The 26698-nt window shown below is 43.2% G+C and overlaps 1 protein-coding gene across 1 annotated transcript; it reads left to right on the top strand.

The window, feature by feature from the left end:
* Positions 1-11920: 11920 nt before the first annotated feature.
* LOC134984294 (gastrula zinc finger protein XlCGF57.1-like) lies at positions 11921-26301 on the top strand. Its single transcript, XM_063949916.1, has 2 exons — positions 11921-12375; positions 24614-26301. The coding sequence occupies exons 1-2, from the start codon at positions 12138-12140 to the stop codon at positions 25999-26001; spliced, it is 1626 nt and encodes a 541-aa protein (XP_063805986.1). The 5' UTR covers positions 11921-12137; the 3' UTR covers positions 26002-26301.
* Positions 26302-26698: the final 397 nt, after the last annotated feature.

The following is a 26698-nucleotide window of genomic DNA, read 5'->3' as shown; positions in this document are numbered from 1 at the left end:
CAGCTGGTGCAGATCCCGCCGTTACCGTAGTACATGTGGCGCAGACCCCGCCGTTATCGTAATACAGGTGGTGCAGACCCCGCTGTTACCGTAATACAGAGGGCGCAGACCCTGCCGTTACTGTGATACAGGTGGCGCAGTCCCCGCCGTTACTGTAATACAGGGCTCAGACCCCGCCGTTACCATAATACAGGTGGCGCAGTCTCCACCCTTACCATAATACAGAGGGCGCACACCCCGTCGTTACCGTGATACAGGTGGCGCAGACCCCGCCGTTACTGTAATTCTATAAACGGGACATTACAGGTGTTGTGTCCTGTGGCATTGTACTATACAGGTGGAGCGGCATATGTTGTATTAATATTCAGGGGAGCTGTATTAAAATACAGGGGAGTGGCATGTGTTGTCCTACTGTACAGGGGGAGCGACCTGGGGCATCCTCCTATACAGGGGTAGTGGATTATGACATCCTACTATACAGGGGGAGCAGCCTGTGTTGCCCTTTTATACAGGGTAAGTGGCCTGTGGTGTCTTGTTACTTTTATTATATAGGGTGAGCGACATGTATTGTCTTTCTATACAGAAGGAGTGGCCTGTGTTGTCATATTACAGGGGTAGCATCCTGTACTGTCATAGTATACAGGGGGAGCGGCCTGTGTTGTCATAATATACAAGTGGAGGGACCTGTGGTGTCTTGTTACTTGTATTATATAGGGTGAGCGGAATGTATTTTCTTTCTATACAGAAGGCGTGGCCTGTTTTGTCATAATATACAGGGGTAGCTTCCTGTGCTGTCATAGTATACAGGGGGAGCAGCATGTGTTGTCATAATATACAGGGGCAGTGGCCTGTGTTGTCATAATATACAGGGGTAGCTTCCTGCCCTGTCATAGTATACAGGGGGAGCAGCATATGTTGTCATAATATACAGGGGTAGCTTTCTGTGCTGTCATAGTATGCAGGGGGAGCGGCCTGTGTTGTATTTATTATTTATTAGCAGTTTCTTATATAGCGCAGCATATTCAGTTGCGCTTTACAATTGGAACAGTAATAGAACAAAACAGGGTAAAAACAGACAGACATAGAGGTAGGAAGGCCCTGCTCGCAAGGTTACAATCTATGTGGGAATAGGCATTGATACAGAAGGATTGATGCTACCTGTTGCATAATGGTCCACCAGATTGCTAGGTTCTTAATGGGTTGTATGATATGATCACCCAGCGATGAGATGAGGTATAGATTGAGAACAGCAGAGGACTTGCGGTGCTCCAACTGATAGAGGTAGAGAAGAAGAGGTAGAATCAGAGAAGTGAACACTGAAAGAGCGATTAGATAGGTAGGATGAGAACCAGGAGAGGACCGTGTCCTGAAGACCTAGAGATTGTAGTATTTGTTTGAGAAGAGAGTGGTCAATGATGTCATAAGCAGCAGAGAGATCTAGAAGAATGAGTAGTGTGTAGTGGTCTTTAGATCTAGCAGTGACTAGATCATTCACTACTTTGGTCAGTGCAGTGTCTGTGGAGTGTTGGACATGAAAGCCTGACTGAAGTGGGTCCAATAAGTTGTGGGAGTTAAGAAAGTGTTAGAGGCGAGTTTAGGCAAGTCTCTCAAGTAGCTTGGAGGGATATGGTAGCTGAGAAATGGGACGGTAGTTAGAGAGTGTGTTTGGGTCAGAGTTGTGTTTGTTTAGAATGGGAGTAATCACTGCATGCTTAAACAGAGAAGGAAAGATACCAGTAGAGAGAGAGATTACAGATGTTAGTTAAGGTTGGGATAAGCACAGGAGACAAAGTTTTACTGACCTGTGAGGGTATAGGATCAAGAGGAGAGGTAGTGGAGTAGGAGGATGGAAAGACTGATGATACTTCATCTTCACTTGTGGGATCAAATGAAGAGAAAGTGCCAGAGGGTTCAGGTAGGGAATTGAGCAGGTCACTGGCTGAGGAAGAGCATACCATTTCATCTCGGATTTTATCAATCTTATCCTTGAAGTAGGAGGCAAGTTCTTGTGCACTGATACACAAAACACTAATATTTGCAGCGCCTGCATCAATTACATAAAATCAGCAAAAATATTTTTTAAAAATTCATTGGTGGGGACAATGCTTGGTATACGTTCACCAATATATAAGAGTTGTGTATTGTTCCTATCAGGAATAACTAGATGAAAGAAATATAATAGGGGCGCTCATATATCAAAACACTGTACCCAACAAGATAACAGCCATGGAGTCCCAATAGTTATTAAAATGACTTTATTATAAATAACAAATACTTTTGTATCTGTATATATTGCTATTAAATATTAACTATTCTTGTACAATTGTGTAGCAATTTCATAACACTTGTATAATTAATTAACAGTACTTACAGATTCATATAAAAAGCAGCTAGAAACCAAATACATATATTAATGTAATTGTTCAGTGGTAATATGACCAATATATCCAACCGGGCGTCCCCGGAAAGAAAATATTTGTTGTGGCTTAAAAACAACAGAAGATAAAAAAAACGTTTATATGCCAAGCCCAGGTGGGTGCCGGCGCGGAACTGATGAGAAGAGAACCTTCAAGTCCAATGGTGGAAAATCCGTTATGCGCTTGATGTATATTCTCCTCCAGGATTACATCACCTCTTCCACTATAGCTGTATTGTATAAACCACAGTAAATTTTTCAGACTGGGGGCAGTATGTATTCCCGTCTCTTATACGGGACTTGAGGTGACTCGTACCTTGTTTGTGCTGCCGCTACAGCTTTACCATTGGGCTGACTGGCCCTGGGATATGGTCGCTGTTGGTATTGTCGGCATGTGAAGCGCTGTTACGGCGAGATCGATAAGGCCGTATGGTGAGAGTCCCGTGGTTGATGATATAAGCTGCAGTCAGTTGTTCAAGCTGGAGGGGGATTAGCTTCCCGACTCCCATGCAGTGCTTGAGATGGATTGATCGGTAATGTTCAAACAGGTCCGGTATATGGAGTAACCACCTGGACTGGTTTGTGCTGTTGTAGGCACTGATAGTAGCTAGTGGGGGAGGTGAGGGAGGGTAAAGAAGTGATTTAAATGTATTAAAAAGTTGCTTGGGGTTGGTGGCATGAGAAGAGATGAGAGTTTGGAAGTATGTTTGTTTAGCAGTGTCCAGAGCCTGATGATAGGAGTGGTAGGTGGTCTTATATCTGAGGAAGTCACTTGGATTCTGAGATTTACGCCACTGACGTTCTACTTTACGTGACAGTTTTTGTAGGTGTCTTGTTGATTTAGAGTTCCATGGTTGGCATCTAAGCCTATGTAGAGTGTGATGGGTAGCTGGAGCCACTTCATCAAGGGCACTCTTTAGGGTCTTGTGCAGGTGGGATACAGCAGTGTCAGGTGTGGTAAATGTAGAGATTGGTGAGAGCAGTTGTTGCAGAGAAGTGGAAAGTTGTAGAAAATGTATATTGTTAGTATTTCTGCGGGTTAGAGGAGGCTTGCTAGGTTTTAGTGTCATAGAATTTAGAGTAATAGAAGAGATTGTGAAGGTGATCAGGATGTGATCAGAGAGAGGGAAAGGAGTGTTAATGAATTCAGAAACTGAGCAGAGCCTGGTGAACACAAGATCAAGGCAGTGGCCCTCCTGATGAGTAGAGGAGTCAGACCATTGGATGAGGCCAAGAGAGGAGGTTAGAGAGAGGAGTTTGGAGGCATGAACAGATTGTGGACTGTCAAGAGCTATATTGATATCGACCCATAATGATGGTGGAGATGTCAGAGGATAAGATGTGTGGGAACCAGGCAGAAAAACTGTGCCCGTAGCGTGGCGAGCGCAGCGAGCCTGCAAGGGGCTCATTTGCGCTCGCCACACTGTCGGTAAGCCCAACCGCCGGCATATCGTAGTGAACCCGTTAATTTGTTACAAACAGAGCGTGCATTCCATAAGCCACATTTTAGTGACATGGAGGGGGATGGGAGACACGTGAGGGATGGGAGACACGTGATATTTATGAGGTTAGATGGAGTTCTATGTTGTTTTGAGATAGCTGAGTGTGAGAGGGACAGGTGGTTGGGGCCTGGATTTGGTGATATGGCACCAGCTAATAAAAGCAGAAGAGTGAGATAAATATTGGTGGATGTTTGCGAGTGTTTATTCTGGTGGCCAGTTGTGGTTGTCAAAGTACTTGCAGAGAAGTAAGTATAAAGCTCATGAGTGGTTAGAAGAGGGGAGTGGAGAATAGAAGCTGTAATGTGCACAGAGGGGTGAGTTTTAGTGTGAGTGTAGAATGTGTTACATTTGGTGAGAATTCCATGAATTGAAATAAACGGTAGTTTGATGAACATGCTGTGGTCGTTTGTGAGATAATTTTGGGTTAAGTGGTTTAAGTAAGTTTCCTGTTTATTTAACTGTTCTGATAACACACGTCTTAATTCCACGCAAGCAGAGGTGACTGCTGGGAATGGGACATTATACAGGAACATCGGGGGATATGTCTGGGTGATGACTGGAGAGGTGACTGCTGGGAATCGGACATTATACAGTAACACCAGGTGATGTGTCTGGGTAAATGCTGGGAATGTGGCATTATAAAGTAACACCAGGGGACGTGTCTGTGTGATGACTGGAGAGGTGACTGCTGGGAATGGGACATTATACAGTAACACCAGGTGATGTGTCTGGGTGATGACTGGAGAGGTGACTGCTGGGAATGGGACATTATACAGTAACACCAGGTGATGTGTCTGGGTGATGACTGGAGAGGTGACTGCTGTGAATGGGGCATTATACAGTAACACCAGGGACGTGTCTGGGTGATGACTGGAGATGTGACTGCTGGGAATGGGACATAATACAGTAACACCAGGGGATGTATCTGGGTGATGACTGGAGAGGTGACTGCTGGGAATGGGACATTATACAGTAACACCAGGGGATGTGTCTGGGTGATGACTGGAGAGGTGACTGCTGGGAATGGTACATTATACAGTAACACCAGGGGACGTGTCTGGGTGATGACTGGACAGGTGACTGCTGGGAATGGAGCATTATACAGTAACACCGGGGGATGTGTCTGGGTGATGATTGGAGAGGTGACTGCTGGGAATGGGACATTATACAGTAACACCAGGGGATGTGTCTGGGTGATGACTGGAGAGGTGACTGCTGGGAATGGTACATTATACAGTAACACCAGGGAATGTGTCTGGGGTATGACTGGAGAAGTGTCTGCTGGGAATGGGACATTATACAGTAACACCGGGGGATGTGTCTGGGTAATGACTGGAGAGGTGACTGCTGGGAATGGGGCATTATACAGTAACACCAGGGGATATGTCTGGGTGATGACTGGAGAGGTGACTGCTGGGAATGGGACATTATACAGTAACACCAGGGGATGTATCTGGGTGATGACTGGAGAGGTGACTGCTGTGAATGGGACATTATACAGTAACACCAGGGGACGTGTCTGGGTGATGACTGGAGAGGTGACTGCTGGGAATGGGACATTATACAGTAACACCAGGGGACGTGTCTGGGTGATGACTGGAGAGGTGACTGCTGGGAATGGGACATTATACAGTAACACCAGGGGATGTGTCTTGGTGATGACTGGAGAGGTGACTGCTGGGAATGGGACATTATACAGTAACACCAGGGGATGTGTCTGGGTGGTGACTGGAGAGGTGACTGCTGGGAATGGGACATTATACAGTAACACCTGGGGACGTGTCTGGGTTATGACTGTATCACTGTGTGTGTCAGGTTCCTATAAGGTGTCAGGATGTCACTGTCTATGTCTCCATGCAGGAGGGGGAGTATATAGAGGAACACAGGGGTCTGTACAAGGATATGATGATGGAGAATCACCGGCCCCTCACATCACTAGGTAAGAGGAGACTGTCATGTATTGTACAGGGGAGAGCAGGTATGGGGGCCCCTATATACACACATCATCTGATAATCACATATATACACTGTACTCAGTCACTGTGTGTCTCCTATAGATGGACCCAGTAACAGAGATACCCCAGAGAGATGTCCCCGTCCTCTGTATTCCCAGGATTGTACAGAGGAGAATCACAGGATCCCACAGGAGGATCAGGTAGGTGGGATTTAGGGTCTCCCCAATATACCAAAGTGACTGTCACTATATGATCTGTAGAGGAGCTGTGTGTCTTATACACTGATATTATACTGTTTCACCTCAGTTTAAGCTAACACTATGCAAATGCCGTTGTATTATTTTCTCATACGTCCTAGATGATGATGGGGTCACATCAAGAACCATGGGGTATAGACGGGATCCACAGGAAACATGGGCACTTTAAGACTTTCAAAGGGGTGTGAACTGGCTCCTCCTTCTATGCCCCTCCTCCAGACTCCAGTTTAGAATCTGTGCCCAGGCAGACTGTATGCACTCTGAGGAGCTCTACTGAGTTTCTCTGAAAAGACTTTGTGTTAGGTTTTTTATTTTCAGGGAGAACTGCTGGCAACAGTCTGCCTGCTTCGTGGGACTTAGGGGAGAGAAGTCAGACCTACTTCTGTGAGTTTAAAGGCTCTGCTTCTTTGGCTACAGGACACCATTAGCTCCTGAGGGTCTGATCACTAGGTACGCCTAGATGCTCGTTCCCAGAGCCCGCCGTCACCCCGCTTGCAGAGCCAGAAGTCAGAAGACAGGCGAGTAGAAGAAGATCAGAAGACTTCAGTGACGGCCATGCTCCCACACTCAGAGGCACTACAGGTGCTGGGCGGGGGGGGGGGGGGGGGGGGCTGAGCAGCATTTTAACCTCAAAACAACTGACTGGCAAGAGCGGACAGGGCACTGTCCGGACCCCGCCAGTATAAAAAAGTTTAAAAAAGAGCGGGTCTGAAGCGCGCCATTACGGGGGCGGAGCTTAGCCCACACAGCCCGACACCATTTTCTCTACACAGGCTGCAAAGACGCTGGTCCTTCCTCACACTGCTGTACAAGTAACAGGGTGCAAAACGGGGGGGGGAGGGGGCACAGTGATTTTGGTGCATTGTATGTAATTTATAAAAGCGCTGCTGGTCTGGGACATTTTCTGTAGTGTTTTCAGACCGGGTTTGGGCGCTGGGGTGTGAGCTGGCAATATCTCCCTCTGTGTCTCTGACAGGCTTTACTGTGGGTCTGTCCCCTATATGCCCGGTGTGTCTGTGGGTGGTGGGTGCACGTGTGTCGGCATGTCTGAGGCGGAGTGCTCTTCCCAGGAGGAGACTATGTTAGGGACACAAATGGCTGTGGGAGTGACCCTATCGGCACCACCGACACCTGATGGGGTGAATGTTTTGAGTGCTTTGAATTATAAATAAAAGATTGGATAAATCTGAGTCTCAGAACCAGGCTTGGAAGAAATCCGTAGAGGATGTGTTGTTTCAAGTCCAGACCTCCTCGGGGTCACAAAAATGTTAATTTGCCCAGCAGGCAGACACGGATACCGACACGGACACTGACTCAAGTGTCGACTATAGTGATGCCAGATTAGATCCAAAACTGGCAAAGAGCATTCAGTACATGATTGTGGCTATAAAAGATGTATTACATATCACTGAGGACCCTACTGTTCCTGATACAAGGGTCTGTATGTTTAAAGGGAAGAAACCTGTGGTAATGTTTCCTCTCATGAACTGAACGCGCTTTGTGAAAAGGTTTGGGAAAGTCCTGACAAAAAGTTTCAAATTCCCAAAAGGATTCCAGTGGTGTATCCGTTCCCCTCTGGGGATAGGGAAAAGTGGGAGTCACCCCCCATTGTGGACAAAGCTCTATCACGGCTGTCCAAAAAGGTGGCTCTCCCGTCCCCTGACACGGCAGCCCTAAAGGATCCTGCAGATCGTAGGCAGGAAAATACATTGAAATCCATTTATGTCACCACGGGTACGCTACTCAGACCAGCCATTGCATCTGCGTGGGTGAGTAGTGCTATCGAAAAAAATGGGCAGATAACCTGTCGTCTGAATTGGATACCCTAGATAGGAATAGCATTCTTCTGACACTGGGTCATATCAGGGACGCTGCAGTCTACCTAAAAGAAGCTGCGAGAGATATTGGCCTCTTGGGATCACGAGCCAATGCCATGGCAGTCTCAGCTAGGAGAGCATTGTGGATTCATCAATGGAATGCTGATGCTGACGCTAAGATAGCTATGGAGTCTCTACCGTATAAGGGTGGTGATTTGTTTGTTGACGGCCTCGCTGATTTGGTATCTACGGCTACCGCGGGTAAATCATCATTTTTACCTTATGTGCCTGCACCACAAAAGAAAGCACACCACTATCAGATGCAGTCCTTTCGTCCCAATAAATACAGAAGGGGCCGAGGGTCTTCCTTCCTTGCTACTAGAGGAAAGGGAAAAGGTAAACGATTACCGGCCGTGGCCGGTTCCCAGGAGTAGAAGTCCTCCCTGGCTTCTGCCAAGTCCACCACATGACGCTGGGACTCCTCTGCGGAAGTCTGCACCAGTGGAAGCATGTCTCAGGCTCTTCAGTCAGTTCTGGGCTCATGGGTTTTAGAAATAGTGTCCATGGGGTACAAACTGGAGTTTCAAGACGTCTCCCCTCACCGATTTTTCAAATCAGCCTTACCAGCTTCTCTTCCAGACAGGGAGGTGGTATGCGCCGCAATACAAAAATTGTGTCACAATCAAGTCATAGTCAGGGTTCCCCCGTCGCAACAGAGAGAAGGCATTTATTCGAGCCTGTTCGTGGTCCCGAAGCCAGATGGCTCAGTCAGACGAATCCTGAACCTCAAATCCCTCAATTTCTACCTAAAAAAATTCAAATTCAAGATGGAATCTCTCCAGGCAGTGATCTCCAGTCTGGAGGAGGGGGATTTTATGGTGTCAGTAGACATAAAGGATGCCTACTTGCATGTTCCCATTTATTCCCCACATCAGGCTTACCTGAGGTTTGTAGTTCAGGATTGTTATTACCAATATCAGACGTTGCCATTTGGTCTGTCCACGGCTCCGAGGGTTTTCACCAAAGTAATGGCCAAAATTATGGTTCTCCTACGCAAACAAGGAGTCACGATTATCCCGTACTTGGACGATCTCCTGATAAAGGCGAGATCCAGGGACCAATTGATGCAGAACATTATGCTCTCCCTCACAATTCTGCAGCAACATGGTTGGCTCCTAAACTTGCCAAAATCACAGTTGGTTCCGACGAGACGGCTGTCGTTTTTGGGAATGATTCTGGACACAGAATTACAGAGAGTCTTTCTTCCAGTGGAAAAGGCTCTGGAACTTCAATGTCTGGTCAAACAATTGCTGAAACCAGCAAGAGTATCGATGCACTCGGTTGCTGGGAAAGATGGTGGCGGCCTACGAGGCCATTCAGTTTGGCAGATTCCATGCCAGAGTGTTACAGTGGGACCTGTTGGACAAGTGGTCCGGGTCCCATCTGCACATGCACCGAAGGATAACCCTGTCTTCCAAGACCAGAATCTCACTCCTGTGGTGGCTGCACAGTTCTCACCTCCTAGAGGGATGCAGGTTCGGGATCCAGGACTGGATCGTAGTGACCACGGATGCAAGTCTCCGAGGCTGGAGAGCAGTCACGCAGGGGGAAAGCTTCCAGGGAAGATGGTCAAGCCAGGAAATGTGTCTACACATAAACGTTCTGGAGTTAAGGGCCATTCACAATGGCCTTCTGTAAGCGAACATCTTCTTCGTAATCGGCCCGTCTTGATTCAGTCGGACAAAATAACAGCAGTAGCGTACATAAACCGCCAGGACGGAACAAAGTGCAGAGCAGCAATAGCAGAGGCCACAAATGTGCTCCATTGGGCGGAAAGGCATACAAGCGCTCTGTCAGCGATCTTCATTCCAGGAGTGGACAACTGGGAAGCAGACTTCCTCAGCAGACACAATCTCCATCCAGGAGAGTGGGGTCTTCATTAAGAGGTCTTTGCAGAAGTGATAAGTCTTTAAGGGAATTCCTCAAATAGACATGATGGCGTCTCGCCTCAACAAGAAACTTCAGAGATATTGTTCCAGGTCAAGAGACCCTGAAGCAATAGCAGTGGATGCCCTAGAGTGACACCGTGGGTGTTTCAATTGGTGTACGTGTTTCCTCCGCTTCCACTCATTCCAAAAGTGATAAAGAGCATAAGAAGAACAAAGGTTCGAGCGATCCTCATTGTTCCAGACTGGCCAAGAAGGGTTTGGTATCCGTATCTTCTGGAATTACTCGTAGGAGATCCCTGGCCTCTTCCTCTGGGGGAGGATCTGTTACAGCAGGTGCGTGTTCCAAGACTTACCGCGACTTCATTTGACGGCTTGGAGGTTGAACGCCGGATCCTAGCCCGGAAGGGTATTCCCGAGGAACTTATTCAGGCCAGGAAGGGAGTAACGTCGAAACATTACCACCATATTTGGAGAAAATACATGTCTTGGTGTGAATCCAGGAAGGTTCCTACGGAAGACTTTCAGCTAGTACGTTTTCTCCATTTTCTACAAGTCGGTATGGATGCGGGCCTTAAGTGGGCTCAATTAAAGTTCAAATTTCAGCCTTATCGGTTTTCTTCCAAAAACAATTGGCCTCTCTTCCAGAAGTTCAGACCTTCGTGAAAGGCGTGTTGCACATCCAACCTCCCTTTGTGCCCCCCTGTGGCACCGTGGGATCTTAACGTGGTGTTGCAATTCCTGCAATCTCATTGGTTTGAACCTTTGCAGAAGGTAGAGTTAAAATTTCTTACTTGGAAACTGGTCATGCTGTTGGCCTTGGCATCTGCAAGGTGGGTGTCTGAATTGGCGGCCTTGTCTCACAAGACCCCTTATTTGATCTTCCATGAAGATAGAGCAGAATTGAGGACTCGTCAGCAGCTTCTGCCGAAAGTCGTTTCTTCGTTCCACTTGAACCAACCTATTTTGGTGCCAGTGGCTACTGACGCCTTGCTGGAATCAAAGTTTCTCGATGTAGTAAGAGCTTTGAAAATTTATGTAGCCAGAATGGCTCAGTTTAGGAAAACGGAGGCTCTGTTTGTCCTGTATGCTCACAATAAAATTGGGGCTCCTGCTTCCAAGCAGACTATTGCGCGCTGGATCTGTCCTACGATTCAGCAGGCTCATTCTATGGCTGGATTGCCGTTACCGAAATCGGTAAAGGCCCATTTTACCAGAAAGGTGGGCTCGTCCTGGGCGGCTGCCCGGGGTGTCTCGGCATTACAACTCTGCTGAGCAGCTACTTGGTCAGGTTCAAACACCTTTGCGAAGTTCTACAAGTTTGATACCCTGGCTAATGAGGACCTCATGTTTGGTCATTCGGTGCTGCAGAGTCATCCGCACTCTCCCGCCCATTCTAGTGCTTTGGTATAACCTCATGGTTCTTGATGTGACCCCAGCATCCTCTAGGACGTGTGAGAAAATAGGATTTTAATACCTACCGGTAAATCCTTTTCTCTTAGTCCGTAGAGGATGCTGGGCGCCCGTCCCAGTGCGTACTGTATCTGCAGTTATTGGGTATGGTTACACACATGTTGTGTTACGTTTATAGTCGGTCTGTTGCTGATGATGTTCATGCCGTTGACTTGCGTTGTGTTAAATGCCATGTTGCACGGCGTGCTTGAGGTGTGAGCTGGTATGTATCTCACCTTAGTTTAACAATAAATCCTTTTCCTTGAAATGTCCATCTCTCTGGGCACAGTTCCTATAACTGGAGACTGGAGGAGGGGCATAGAGAGAGGAGTCCGTTCACACCCCTTTGAAAGTCTTAAAGTGCCCATGTCTCCTGTGTATCCCATCTATACCCCATGGTTCTTGATGTGACCCCAGCATCCTCTACGGACTAAGAGAAAAGGATTTACCGGTATGTATTAAAATCCTATTTTTTGGGTAATTTAGGAAGAACGTCTGTCTGATATAAAGGCAGAAGATATAGAGGGAGAAGAAAAGACGTATGTGACTGATATAAAGGCAGAAGATACAGAGGGAGAAGAAGAGACGTATGTGACTGATATAAAGGCAGAAGATATAGAGGGAGAAGAAGAGACGTATGTGACTGATATAAAGGCAGAAGATATAGAGGGAGAAGAAGAGACGTATGTGACTGATATAAAGGCAGAAGATATAGACAGAGAAGAAGAGACATATGTGACTGATATAAAGGCAGAAGATACAGAGGGAGAAGAAGAGACATATGTGACTGATATGAAGGCAGAAGATATAGAGGGAGAAGAAGAGACGTATGTGACTGATATAAAGGCAGAAGATATAGAGGGAGAAGAAGAGACTTATGTGACTGATATAAAGGCAGAAGATATAGAGGGAGAAGATGAGACGTGTGTGACTGATATAAAGGCAGAAGATATAGAGGGAGAAGAAGAGACGTATGTGAGGGGTGATCAGCAGTGTAAGGAGGAGGAGATCCCTACAGATATCAGCACAGGTGAGTAATAAACACTTATTACAGAAGTCACATATTCTCATTGCTCAGTCACTACAGCAATCTCTTATCCTACACCCTCCTCCGCCATCAGCCCTGTTCTCAGTTGGGTGTTTCTAACACAAGGCTATCCATGACAAATATCACATGTAGAGAGTTATTACACACAACACTATAATGTTATGAAAAGTAACAAGCAGAAGTTTATTATTAGTGATTATATATAAATGTGTATATAAGTGTGTATATACTATAATTAGTATTGTTTTTTGTGGAGTGCCTAATTTATATGCATTTTGTTAGATGATGCAGGTATGGAATATTTCCTGCTATACAGTAGACCTGAGGTCACCAAATACAATTTGTATAAGATTCAGAAACAAAATGAAATTTGAATCTAGAACTTCAAGTAAAACAGATTAAAAGCTTATCACAAGTACATATCTGTATAATCATAAGACAAGCGTTTTGCACTTGTTGTCACCCTTGCATGGGCGAGCTTGTTCTTATCCACTCCAATTCACTCTAAATCCAAATTGTGTATCACCAACGCGTTTCTTCAATAGTGACTTCTTCAGGGGTGTTTTCTGTTAAAGGCTTTATCCTCAAATATCAGTTGTGTAGACCTGAAATGATTGTGTAACCTTCAGACGGTAATTGTGGACTTGTTCATGATGAACACATTCCTAATTACTTGTGAATAATAGTTCCTGCTCTGTGCAGTTCTGAGGTTATGACTTTAGGGAATGTAATGGCCAGATCCAATATTGCTCAATCTAAGGTCTCCCAGTAGCCTTACTACATACATAAATGTGTCTTGCACTCACTATTTTAGCTAACCATAATAAAAAGTGGATTTATAGTTCATGTATTGCTCAGTGCATTTAAGCCTGCAGCTCCCGACAAGGGACCCCACTATACTGCAGGTCCTACTCTATTGCTCAAAATAATTACCATAAAAACAGCTATCACATTAGTGTTAAACTTTAGGTGTACTCTCAGCGGCGGAATAGTTGCCGAAAGGCTTCTATTGGTTTTCAGAGCACCAGTCTGACGTGCCACATCTCACGTGGCCCTCCAATTCACCAGATCTGGGACTGCTTGGCTGGGTCTGGCATTGTACTGTTGGAGCAGTTCCTGATGCGTTTGGAATGATTGGTGGTTGCTAGGCGCCCTAAATGCCTGTGGTCCCGATTTGTCATGATCTACTTTCGCCCACTGTTCCGCCGCTGAGATTCTTGGTATCCATGCTTCTTCCACTGTAGATGGATACTACTCACTGTCTACAAGGGATCACCAACAAACAAATGCCGGTCTCGTGCAAAACCAATGGCTCCCTTTTGCCAGTCGCATCACGTGCACGACCCATTGCTCCATCTGAAAAAGAAACAATATCTCAACAAACTTTTATTATATCAATACCTCAGACATTCACAATGATCATCCAGTAACTTTAGTGTCACCATCTACACATATGTGCACGTTCTGTGTCATTGTACTTATATATATATGTATGCATTTGATTGTATCCCCCTAATATGGGTTGATTAGACTATATACAGGATTCATATGTAATGGACCAAGGAAGATGATCTGTCGATTCGGGGATTTGGCACCCCTAATAGTCCATGAGCTGATGTTTAAATATTCATGCTCATTATCCTGGCGGCCCGATGTTGCTAAGCAACCTGCAGAACCAGACATGTGACCTTTATATACAGTATAGCCGCTACTAGCGCCTGGTGACCTCCTGACAGACCGGGACTAGGCGGTTACTAGGCAACCACTAGAAACAACACACAGGATGTACGCACAGAGGATACAGCATGTGCGTTCCACAGACCGGAAGTTCGGCCCGCAGTGGAACGCACGCCGCATGTGGACCTTATCGATAGTGAATGCAGGTCAGAGATTGCATGAGGGGGTAAGTTTAATAGATTCATGGATTAATCTATCTATCATGACATGATGATTCTCTGTTTTTAACATAAGCATGTAAATGTTTAGTATGCTATTAGTAATTGTTGTTGATATGGGGAGTGGGGGAGTTGCTGAGATTAATTGGAGGGTGGGATTTATATGGGTATATATGTGGCACTAGTTCACTGTACTGGTATCCTGACAAAGGTCAGAAACATGACCGAAACGTCGATCTAATTTATCTACTACTGATGGCTTCAATAAATCTTATGTCTGCTTGAAGACTGGTGAGTGCTCCCCTTATTTGAAAATTGTATTGGAGTTGGATTTTTTTCCTCTCATTGGATGTCACCCCAGCATTTTATATACTCCAACGTGAGTGTGGACCCTCTGCTTGTATATATATATATATATATATATATATATATACATATATGTGTGTGTGTGTGTGTGTGTGTGTGTGTGTGTGTGTATATATATATATTATTGATTTATGGAATCATATTTATGAATATTAATATTTAATATATCATATATGGTATTTAATATATGGATATATTTCAATTAATATGCATTTATCATATATATCTGCAAGTATATTATGTCAGGCTTACTAAGTGGCTGATAAATATATGCAGAAATATATACTTACCATGTCGTCTTGAGGTTTCATAATCCCAACATATTAGACAAATTATTATATCTATATATATAAGAATATATCAGGATTTACGCACAACCATTCTCACAGAATATATCATGAACCATATAGGATATACACACAACCATCTCCAAATACCAATTTATAAACATCAGGTACACATATCTGTACCGAGTAATTATCGATCCCATGTACCAGTTATTTATTCACCCAGCAATTCACATTATATTTCTTTTATAATACACTATTATGTTTAATATCACACATACTTATGGACACATTAACACACATGTAATAAAAGCCATGATAAACGTTCTTTCATTATTATTATTACTATTCACTTGGGTTTGTCTTTTTCTTTTGCACAGTCAGACACACCAATCTTTAATTAATTTTTGATTTTGTTTGTAAGTCACTTTGCACCAGTGTTAATAACACCCCCCCCCTTGTTTTACCCAGTACAAAAATGACACACATAACACATTAATCTATGACACGTACACTCACATATCAGCATAGATCCCAGTCACTTGAACCACATACGGAGCATATATCTTTCTTATTCCCCTCCTTTAAAAATTCACTAATAATTTTTAAATACACTCTTAATTAAAAATTCTTTGTTTATTACCTTTTCAATACCATCATAACACATAAAGATTATAATATTGGTTTATTTATTTCGGTACACCTATTTATCAGATTATGAAATATCTAAATGAATGACACTAATTAGTATAATTTTGTTTTGTTATAGTATATTTAGAATAAACAGTAATATTCATTATTATACGTATACATGTACCATTTATCAATAAGAAGCATATATACATTGGTAGATGGGTAGTGTTTCAGTTTATAATTATTCAAATGGTCATTAATATAATAATAAAAACTTATACATTTCCAACAGATGCCTCCCATATAGATCACTTTATGGACCCAGGGAGACTGGAGAATGGATTTCAGAAATCCTTGTAAATGACAGACGATACTGTCAAAACACAGCGTAGATAGTTTAATATTTATGAGGATAATAAAACATCACTATAAAGGGAAAATAGTGCTCCTTTGCGGGCAAATAAACTGTGGGAAAATTATTACATTACTATACATAATCTTCGTATATTCTGCACGGTACTATGAGCCTCGGATTAGAGGTATACTAATTACAGCAGCTCGCAATGGGCCGTAACGGCTAATTAAGTTTGAATTCCCCGCGGGACAATATGATAGGCAGCGGGTAGAATAAAAGGATACTCCAGTAACGGCCTCGGGTTACCCTGACGAAGCTATTGTGAAACGTACGTAGGACCTGAGCGTCCTACGTGTCTGCTTCTCCTGTTAAAAATATATAATTAATAAGAAATGTACTTTGAATATGCAATGTATCCAATATAAGAAAATTTATTGTTTAGTCTCAGAATCCAGAGTGATTAAGATCGCGCAATTTAGATATAAGAGACACGAGTTCTAACAGACACTCTACGTGCAGAATGTTAATAAGCATACTGGTCTTAGCGTAATAGTGATTGTTTAGAAGTCTCTATATATATATATATATTCATCTAGGCAAGTGAAATACTGTGATCATATGTGTCCATCAGGGTGATAGCCAGTTTAAAGAATATTGCTCTAAACACTGATAACAGACTGGCATTATATCCACGCGTGTGAACAAGAATACACAGCATATGTGGACTGTGACAAGCAAATTACATACGGAGTGTGAAGTAATATATCAGCTTGTATACAGTGGTTATCGCTTGTAGACACTAATACAGGCTGTCACTGAGATGCAGATTTACCCTAAAAGAATTGTTAAAAACTGATATATATTGATAATAAACAATATTCTGTTAAAGGAATCTGCAACACAAGTGGCACGTAATAGAGGATCATATGATTATTTCACCACATCTTAACTGGGTGAATAATAAAACTATCAGAGCACAGTAATTAGCTTAGCCACAGAGCGCTGACTGTACACCTGATTCTGAGCCATATACATGGATGAAAAGTTATTGAAGTGATCAAATCACAATAGATCACAGTAACTGACAAAATATAACTATAGACTATCTACTGCACACTTGACTGCAATCTAATATTTATTTATATACATTCATTATATTGTTAAATTTTCCTGTTTATAATCGCTATACATTTGTTATAAATAACTGAGCTCCATTCATATATTAGACTCAAACTTGCCTCTCTTATGTTGCATCCCTCTTTGGGATTAATAAATCTGTTATATCATCATCAGAATAAATCTCTAGCGATATATAGCGTGATATCCATTAGTAACTAAGAACATAACACCTGACACCATGAGTGAGAGGTGTACTGACACATAATCAAAGAATATCATAGGATTACCTCCCCCAATATATAGTACGCCTGACACTATAAGTGAGAGGCGAATCAGCACTCAATCTCACATGTGAGAGATATCACAGGACTATTCTCTGATACCTAATGCACCTGACACTATAAGTGAGAGGTGATGTGATATCATACAAAACTATCAAGGGGGATATGACCAGAAGATCTTCAGATATAAGACAGACACCTGACACTATGAGTGAGAGGTGAACTATCAGTGAAATATCACATCATTAAATAAAACGATTGAAAATCTGACTAATTCTGAAAGGAGATATCATACTATTACACAGAGATTTATACATCAATGAAATAACTATAGGATGCAACATTTATTTATATTGTCCCTTAAATTAATGAGAATAACAGCACACAAAATATATGTGCGACTGATCTTGCAAGTTTGAGTGACTAGCAACAAAACTTACGAATACAGGACCAATACAATATAATTCTCAAAGATTGCAACATATGTTTCAGTTATTAAATCTGGGCTCTGTGCCAGAAACATCCATCTCAATATTGAAGTGTTAAAAACACTCCTCTAAGTATTGAAGCTACCATTTGAACACAAATATATTTATAAATAAACATGTAACATTGCTGACATATACAAAATCTGGGCACAGTGCCAAAGGCATTCCATTTAAATAATGAAGTGGTAATAACATTCTTCTAAGCATTGAAGCTATCATATCATTGTGTAACACTGATTTGCAACACTGCTGATACATATAAAAAGCATTGAAGCTACCATTTGAATAGAAACACATCCATGTATATCATTGATTTGTAACATTGCTGATATATATGAAAACAGGGATATAACAGAACAGACACTAAACAGACGCTCATTTTTTTAAATCTATTGTTTATTTTCTTCTTTTTTGTAATTCACAGTGTTGTTATACTTTCACATATTTGTTATTTGTGGTTTTTAATATTTCGCATACTAGCTACTCAGTAGAATACACCATAATCTAAAATTCTTAACGGCAACAATTAAAAGTTATATTTTAAATTTTGTGCACCCAAGACAGATCCCTTCCTTTCCCCTTGCTACATATCTACAACATGATCTGTGGTAGCACCCCCTCTAAATATGAATGATTAATAAAACATATAAATTAGGGGCCTTTTCTATAAATTTCTATCCTGTGCAACTGACCTTACCCTTCCCCCTTTCCCTCCAATCCCTATCCTAGTCTTTTTTCCCTTTTTTTGTGACTGCAATATATAAGAACACCTGTGAGTACTGGTACGCCCTTTTGTACTTGAAAGATACCTTTATATGAGGATATTACACCTAACCAGTGTAAGTTAGGTACGCACTGTAGGAACCCATTCTGTGCACTGTTTTGTTGTACTTTATTGGAGCGTGGTCTTGTCTTAAAGATACGTTGATAAGTCTGCTATCAATTTTCATTGTGTAAGTTGAGGTACGGGTCCACCTCATGAGATTACCCTATTGAAATATGTGCGGTTCCTAAATCTTCTGAAAAGAAACTGCTATGGGTTTCATTATACCATTTATTGTGTAGGTACATCTATTAAGATAAATTACATATAAGAATAACCAGACAGGAATAATTCATCCGTAATTGGGTTCAACATATAATCTACAATCATTGCAATCCTTATTTTACATGCACTGTCCGTAATTCTTTGGAGGAATAATATTAAGAATATAAAGGGGAAAGCAGAGACACCATAAAGTCAACACACCCCGTTATTTAGATAAGTATCAATCTTTTATTTCACCCTCAGCGCCAACCCTCTCTTTCCACTTTTTTATCACTCTCAAAAAAGCAGGCTGAAAGGCTGGTGGTAAGTAAATCACATAGACATGATACAACATCTTCACAGTCTACACATGTTTTAGATGAGGATTCGTTGGAGGATGAGGACTCATTGCACTTCGGAAGGTCTCAGCTTAGAGGACATACCTGTTCAAATTAGTGCTATGTAAGCCATTCTATCCTTAGAAGAGGCAGCAGAGCCTGTTTTAAAAACTAAGGCAACTGTGTTTAAAACATCCCAAAACAGCTGATGGAAATTTTGGGTTACGCCCAGTAGTAAGTTAGAATTCCAAGAAGTGGAATTCCAATTATCCTCGTCCAGCTGGAGACTGTTTAAAAAAAAAAAGGCACGTGGCTCCCAAAGTAAATTCGCAGGTCTTAGATTGGTGCGAAAATCTGCATTACTTTTGTTTTCAACATCAGTAAATGATGCCACGGATAGGAGAGTTGATGGTTTTCTAAAGACCATTTTTTCTTTTGTCTTGTACAATCGTTAGACCAGCCATGGCTTGGGCTGATGCATCGAAGGAGGATATATTAGTGGCATCTAGAGAGTAAAGATCTCACATTGCACATATCAAACAGGCAGCGATAAGTGGACCTGGATATGGGTACAATGGCCTCTCAGACAGCAGCGGGTTGGCTGTGTACATGGTAAGCTGACTCAGAATCCAGGAAGATTCTGGGGTCTTATCTTTGCTTACTGGAGATATTTTTTTGGTAAGGAATTAACAGTTTATTGGAGTCAGCTTTCCGGTCCTTTCCGAATCAAGGAAAAGGAAAGGGTAAAGGCAAACAGTCCCAATCCAACAGGTCTGGAAAAACTAAAAGGTATTGGGCTACCAGACCGGTTTTCAAATCTGAAGATAAGCCATCAGCCTGATGGTGCAGGCCTCCTCCTGGGGGGACCCGGGGTGGGAGGCTGACTTCTTCAGTTTGCACAGATCTGGCAGCAGTCTACTACAACCAAGAGGTCATCAGTATAAATCAGGCAGTGTGCCACTTCAGACCGAAGACCATTTTGGTAAAAAAAAAAATGCTATTTCTGTAGATGCCATGAAAGTATTGGCATATGCTGGGGCCACTTAGGACCCCATGGCACAGCCTGGCACTTGTAAATAGTACCCATTATCATAGAAAAGAACATTTCGGGTCTGAAGTGGCACTTTATTTGAGATTTATTGATGACCTCTCGATTGTTAGGACAGCAGAAGAGTTAATGTGGATACTAGACACACACAATGAATGAGGGAGTGTAGTGCAAGTAACGTATGTGCTGCAGAGTAATGGACAGAGATGTTGTCCTACCGCTTATGTGCTGCGGCTGCTGCGAATCAAGTGCTGCTTCCTCAGCTGGGTCAGCTTCTACTAGGGGCCCACTGCATAATCCAGGAAAGGCATATACCGACGCACCAGCGCCGCACATCACACGCAAGAGCCACACATCGTCATGCGCCATCTTTGATTACTTTTGCACATATGCACTATGGGTGAGACACTTTTGTTTGTTTTTTCATATTTTTGCTCTGCCGGCCAGCGTGTTACACATTTAATTTGTGTAGTAATATTGTTTCTTGGGGCCCCTTGGCACTTTGATGCCCAGTACAGGGGTCACCTTTGTACCCTCGCCGGGCCTTCATATGAATATTGGGAATGGTTTCTGCAAGCTTGGAGACAGCAGTGTTTTCCCTCTTCATCCTCCATGTCAGCCATTGCAATGGGTAACTTCCCTGTATGGAGAATTTACAAAGGGAACTCTCTTCATGCTCCTTACATCCCTGCTGCTCTAGTCCATATACTGATGGTTCCATCATCCATCAGAAGCAGGAGACATATGGTAATAATATAACCCTCCAAGCACTGGGACTAATGTGGAGAACTCAGTCCTTTTACTATAAATCACTTTTCCAAGGAGCGTAATCTGCATCAGCAGGCCCGTATCCAGAAACCTGGCAGTGGTAGGCAACGGTTGAGGACCTCCGTCTGCAGTTACCAACAGCACAGAAGTTGTCTGCAGGGGGTATCTGCAGATCTTCTTATGCTATCCCCTCAACAGCCCCTACCCCATCCTTTGTGCCTTACATCACTGTTGCCCCCTCAGTGGATTATTGCTGGATGTCACCTGGGGGATCCTCCATCTTCCCCAGATCGCTCACCTCGTCCAGCCTGACCGGCTGAGGGCCTGGCTGAATGCTATTCTTACTCTTGCTGGCATCTCCTTCATGGCCCCAGGCGCATTATCCCTTTCTCTCCTCTGTGCTATGCTGGCTAGACTTGAGTCTTCTACATCACAGAGAATACTGGGTTGCAAGTGTTGTCTCCTAACATCCACTGTATCAGCATTTGCTTGTATGTCTCCTAGTGCTGACATAGTTACAGTCCACAAAACTTTTATGGGGCTTACAGTAGCGCAACATATCCCCATCTAGTTCCTGCTCTGATCTTGGGTTATCAGCCTCTGATACACGTGTCCTTTCTAAACCACAAGGTACAGACCAGCACTCAGATTTCAGCTCCTCACTCTCTAAATTGCTAAGTGGGAACAATAATTCATAATTGTCTTGTCAGCTGAATATGCTGGTCAGCCTGGGGCATGATGCCACCCTCGACTGGTGGTCAGGAAGTAGGACAATAATACCCCATCCATGGTTATCTCCTCTTGGACACAGTCCTCATAGATCCCCTGCCAGCTGGTTAATAGGTGTCCATCTTCCATATCAGCAAATGGGAAGGTGTAGTTGTGCAATACCCACTGCTTGCCACCAAATGTGAAGGTCCTAGGTCTATGTATGTGCCAAACTGGCACCCTGGTTCCTTCTCTAAGTCCTACAGATCACACAGGACACACAAGAGCAAAGATACAAATGATACCTCTATTTTACACACACTGGATATACATGTAACATCAGTAAATACAATCTATATACACTACATACAGAATGGACAGCAGTATTAACCACACTCTGAGAACCTTACCATGTCCAAACCACTTTGGCCTGAGGAGTCCCCTGGACAGGAACCAAGACGCCACAGTTCCAGTATCTCAGGTTTCAGGAAGTGATCTGAGATAACATATAAAGTCCTCGGTTTGCCGTTATAAAACCTCTGCTTTTACCTGATGGGTGACACCCTTGAGGCCTAGCTTTGGGTGATATGAATGAAGGGACTGGCTACAGAACAGTCTGTTTTCCCCACTTACCCCTGCGGATTTTGGTGCCTGGCTGTCTGACAAAGACAAGGTTACAATAAAGCCTACTCCATCACATTGACAGGGGGATTTGCATCTCGGGGCAATAAAACTGGTCGCTATTAACCCCTTGCAGTCATTTGTGATGTCAGAGCCCCTTCAGCTGTTCATGGCCTCCAGTGAGAGAGGGGGCAGTGTGCGGTGTCGGCCTTGGGACTTCCTGTAGGTCACACAGCAACACTGCCAAAGAGACACAGGATAGCTTACCTGGCTGGGCAGTCACCATGGTGACCAAGACATTACACCCTATAATACAATAATCAATATCTTCATGTATAAACAGGTCATACACATTCTGTAAGGAACAAATCCGCCTTAGAGCCCTCATTCCCTGATAGGCACACCCATATAACAAGAGGGACGATTTCCCACACCGAATACACATATTTAATGACAGGCCTGGATGTCACCAACTGTTTTCTGCCCATGCGTGTGCAATGCATCATGGGAGGTAGCTAGATTCAGGGGACCATGCCGTACATAGGACCCAAAACGGCTGCGTAGTTCCCAGTTTCTAAAACAGTAATGGGAACTGTGTGTGACATCTGGATACCTTTAAGGTTAATTGGATAGGGAGTTTTTGCAATGAACTGAATCCCCCCCATAAAGTGTTTATACATACAGTGTGATGTTACATTGAGATTACCGCTGGAGGAAACTCTGCCACAATATAATTGAATGTAATTTAGCCCGTCCTCGTATGGGTGTAATATATAAATATATTCTTACTGAACAGGATTACCAGCACTGAATCAGTTATCACCCAATATAATATACATGCCGATGTGTAACAACAAATACACTTGTTTCTTTATTACTTTATTCAACTTTATACATTTACCTTTGTGTTTAATATATCACTGATTTATCTTACATACTTAACTGTACTTAATAAAGGTTATATATTATTTATTAGTGCGCAAACAGGACATCACTTTCTCTTCTTTGCCGTTTTATTATTGCAAAACCCATGTCACCTCTAGTAATCCCACATGAGCGTCGGTGTCACCTCTAGTAATCCCACATGAGCGTCCATGTCACCTCTAGTAATCCCACATGAGTGCCCATGTCACCTCTAGTAATCCCACATGAGTGTCCATGTCACCTATAGTAAATCCCACATTAGCGTCCATGTCACCTCTAGTAATCCCACATGAGCGTCCATGTCACGTCTAGTAATCCCACATGAGCGTCCATGTCACCTCTAGTAATCCCACATGAGCGTCCATGTCACCTCTAGTAATCCCACATGAGCGTCCATGTCACCACTAGTAATCCCACATCAGCGTCCATGTCACCTCTAGTAATCCCACATCAGCGTCCATGTCCTCTAGTAATCCCACATGAGCGTCCACGTCACCTCTAGTAATCCCACATGAGCGTCCATGTCACCTCTAGTAATCCCACATGAGCGTCCATGTCACCTCTTGTAATCCCACATGAGCGTCCATGTCACCACTAGTAATCCCACATGAGCGTCCATGTCACTTCTAGTAATCCCACATCAGCATCCATGTCACCTCTAGTAATCCCACATGAGCGTCCACGTCACCTCTAGTAATCCCACATGAGTGCCCATGTCACCTCTAGTAATCCCACATGAGTGCCCATGTCACCTCTAGTAATCCCACATGAGCGTCTATGTCACCTCTAGTAATCCCACATGAGCGTCCATGTCACCACTAGTAATCCCACATGAGCGTCCATGTCACCTCTAGTAATCCCACATCAGCGTCCATGTCCTCTAGTAATCCCACATGAGCGTCCACGTCACCTCTAGTAATCCCACATGAGCGTCCATGTCACCTCTAGTAATCCCACATGAGCGTCCATGTCACCTCTTGTAATCCCACATGAGCGTCCATGTCACCACTAGTAATCCCACATGAGCGTCCATGTCACTTCTAGTAATCCCACATCAGCATCCATGTCACCTCTAGTAATCCCACATGAGCGTCCACGTCACCTCTAGTAATCCCACATGAGCGTCCATGTCACCTCTAGTAATCCCACATGAGTGCCCATGTCACCTCTAGTAATCCCACATTAGTGTCCATGTCACCTCTAGTAATCCCACATGATGAATCTCCAGTATAAGCATCCTAGCTTTTTTGTTTTTTAATGATTACAGGTAAAAAAAATGTCAGTTATAGAATTATATATTGTATCCTGTAACACCCTCGGTCTTGTCTACTCATTTTATATTTTAATGTATTTTATTTCCAGCAGATGGACACACAAACAGGAATATCACAGAAGGACATCTAATGTTATCCCCGGATTGTGACCTAAAAGAAAATGATAGTAGACCTGATTCTCCAGGAGATAATCCCATTACCCCAATTATACATCCAGCTCTATCAGCTGGTCTCTCTGATCCTGGGAAATGTTCTCCTGATCACTCTGATATTGGAGCATCTGTTACAGCTCTGAGAGTAGATACAGTGTTTCCCTGTTCTATAGATGCCAAATGTTTTACACAGAATACAAAGCTTATTACCCATCAGCCAGCTAAGGCAAGTGAGAGGCCATTTCCATGTTCTGAGTGTGGGAAATTTTTTACACACAAATCAGCTCTTGTTACACATCAGAGAAGTCACACAGGTGAAAAGCCATATTCCTGTTCTGAGTGTAGGAAATGTTTTCCACGGAAATCAGAACTTGTTACACATCAGAGAAGTCACACAGGTGAGAAGCCATATTCCTGTTCTGAGTGTGGGAAATGTTTTGCACAGACATCAGCTTTTGTTACACATCAGAGAAGTCACACAGGTGAGAAGCCATATACCTGTGCTGAGTGTAGGCAATGTTTTCCACGGAAATCAGATCTTGTTACACATCAGAGAAGTCACACAGGTGAGAAGCCGTACTTCTGTTCTGAGTGTGGGAAATGTTTTGCATGGAAATCAAATCTTGTTACACATCAGAGGAGTCACACAGGTGAGAAGCCATATTCCTGTTCTCAGTGTGGGAAATGTTTTGCATCGAAATCATATCTTGTTACACATCAGAAAAGTCACACAGGTGAGAAGCCATATTCCTGTTTTGAGTGTGGGAAATGTTTTGCATATAAATCAAATCTTGTTACACATCAGAGGAGTCACACAGGTGAGAAGCTATTTTCCTGTTCTGAGTGTGGGAAATGCTTTACATATAAATCATATCTTGTTACACATCAGAGAAGTCACACAGGTGAGAAGCCATATTCCTGTACTGAGTGTGGGAAATGTTTTGCATTGAAATCAATTCTTGTTACACATCAGAGAAGTCACACAGGTGAGAAGCCATATTCCTGTACTGAGTGTGGGAAATGTTTTGCATTGAAATCAATTCTTGTTACACATCAGAAAAGTCACACAGGTGAGAAGCCATATTCCTGTTCTCAGTGTGGGAATTATTTTGCACATAAATCAAATCTTGTTACACATCTGAGAAGTCACACAGGTGAAAAGCCATATTCCTGTTCTGAGTGTCGGAAATGTTTTGCACGGAAATCAGATCTTGTTACACATCAGAGAAGTCACTCAGGTGAGAAGCCATATACCTGTGCTGAGTGTGGGAAATGTTTTCCACGGAAATCAGATCTTGTTACACATCAGAAGTCACACAGGTGAGATGCCATTTTCCTGTTGTGAGTGTGGGAAATGTTTTACACAGAAATCAGATCTTGTTACACATCAGAGAAGTCACACAGGTGAGAAGCCGTACTTCTGTTCTGAGTGTGGGAAATGTTTTGCATGGAAATCAGTTCTTGTCAAACATCAGCGATTTCACAGGTGAGAAGCCATTTTCATGCTGAGAGATAAATAAATCCGCTCTTGTTAAACATATTAGACATTACCCAACTACGGAACCATTTAAAATAAGATTTTACTCACCGGTAAATCTATTTCTCGTAGTCCGTAGTGGATGCTGGGACTCTGTAAGGACCATGGGAAATAGCGGCTCCGCAGGAGACTGGGCACAACTAAAGAAAGCTTTAGGACTACCTGGTGTGCACTGGCTCCTCCCCCTATGACCCTCCTCCAGACTTCAGGATACTGTGCCCGGAAGAGCTGACACAATAAGGAAGGATTTTGATTCCCGGGTAATACTCATACCAGCCACACCAATCACACCGTATAACTCGTGATACAATATCCAATTAACAGTATAAAAAATTAACTGAGCCTCTCAACAGATGTCTCAACAATAACCCTTTAGTTTAACAATAACCATATACAAGCATTGCAGACAATCCGCACTTGGGATGGGCGCCCAGCATCCACTACGGACTACGAGAAATAGATTTACTGGTGAGTAAAATCTTAT

Source organism: Pseudophryne corroboree (genome assembly GCF_028390025.1).
Source record: "Pseudophryne corroboree isolate aPseCor3 chromosome 3 unlocalized genomic scaffold, aPseCor3.hap2 SUPER_3_unloc_47, whole genome shotgun sequence".
NCBI classification, from domain to species: Eukaryota; Metazoa; Chordata; class Amphibia; order Anura; family Myobatrachidae; genus Pseudophryne; species Pseudophryne corroboree.
The sequence above is the reverse complement of the archived record's forward strand: the minus strand, read 5'-3'. Positions and strand labels throughout refer to the sequence as shown.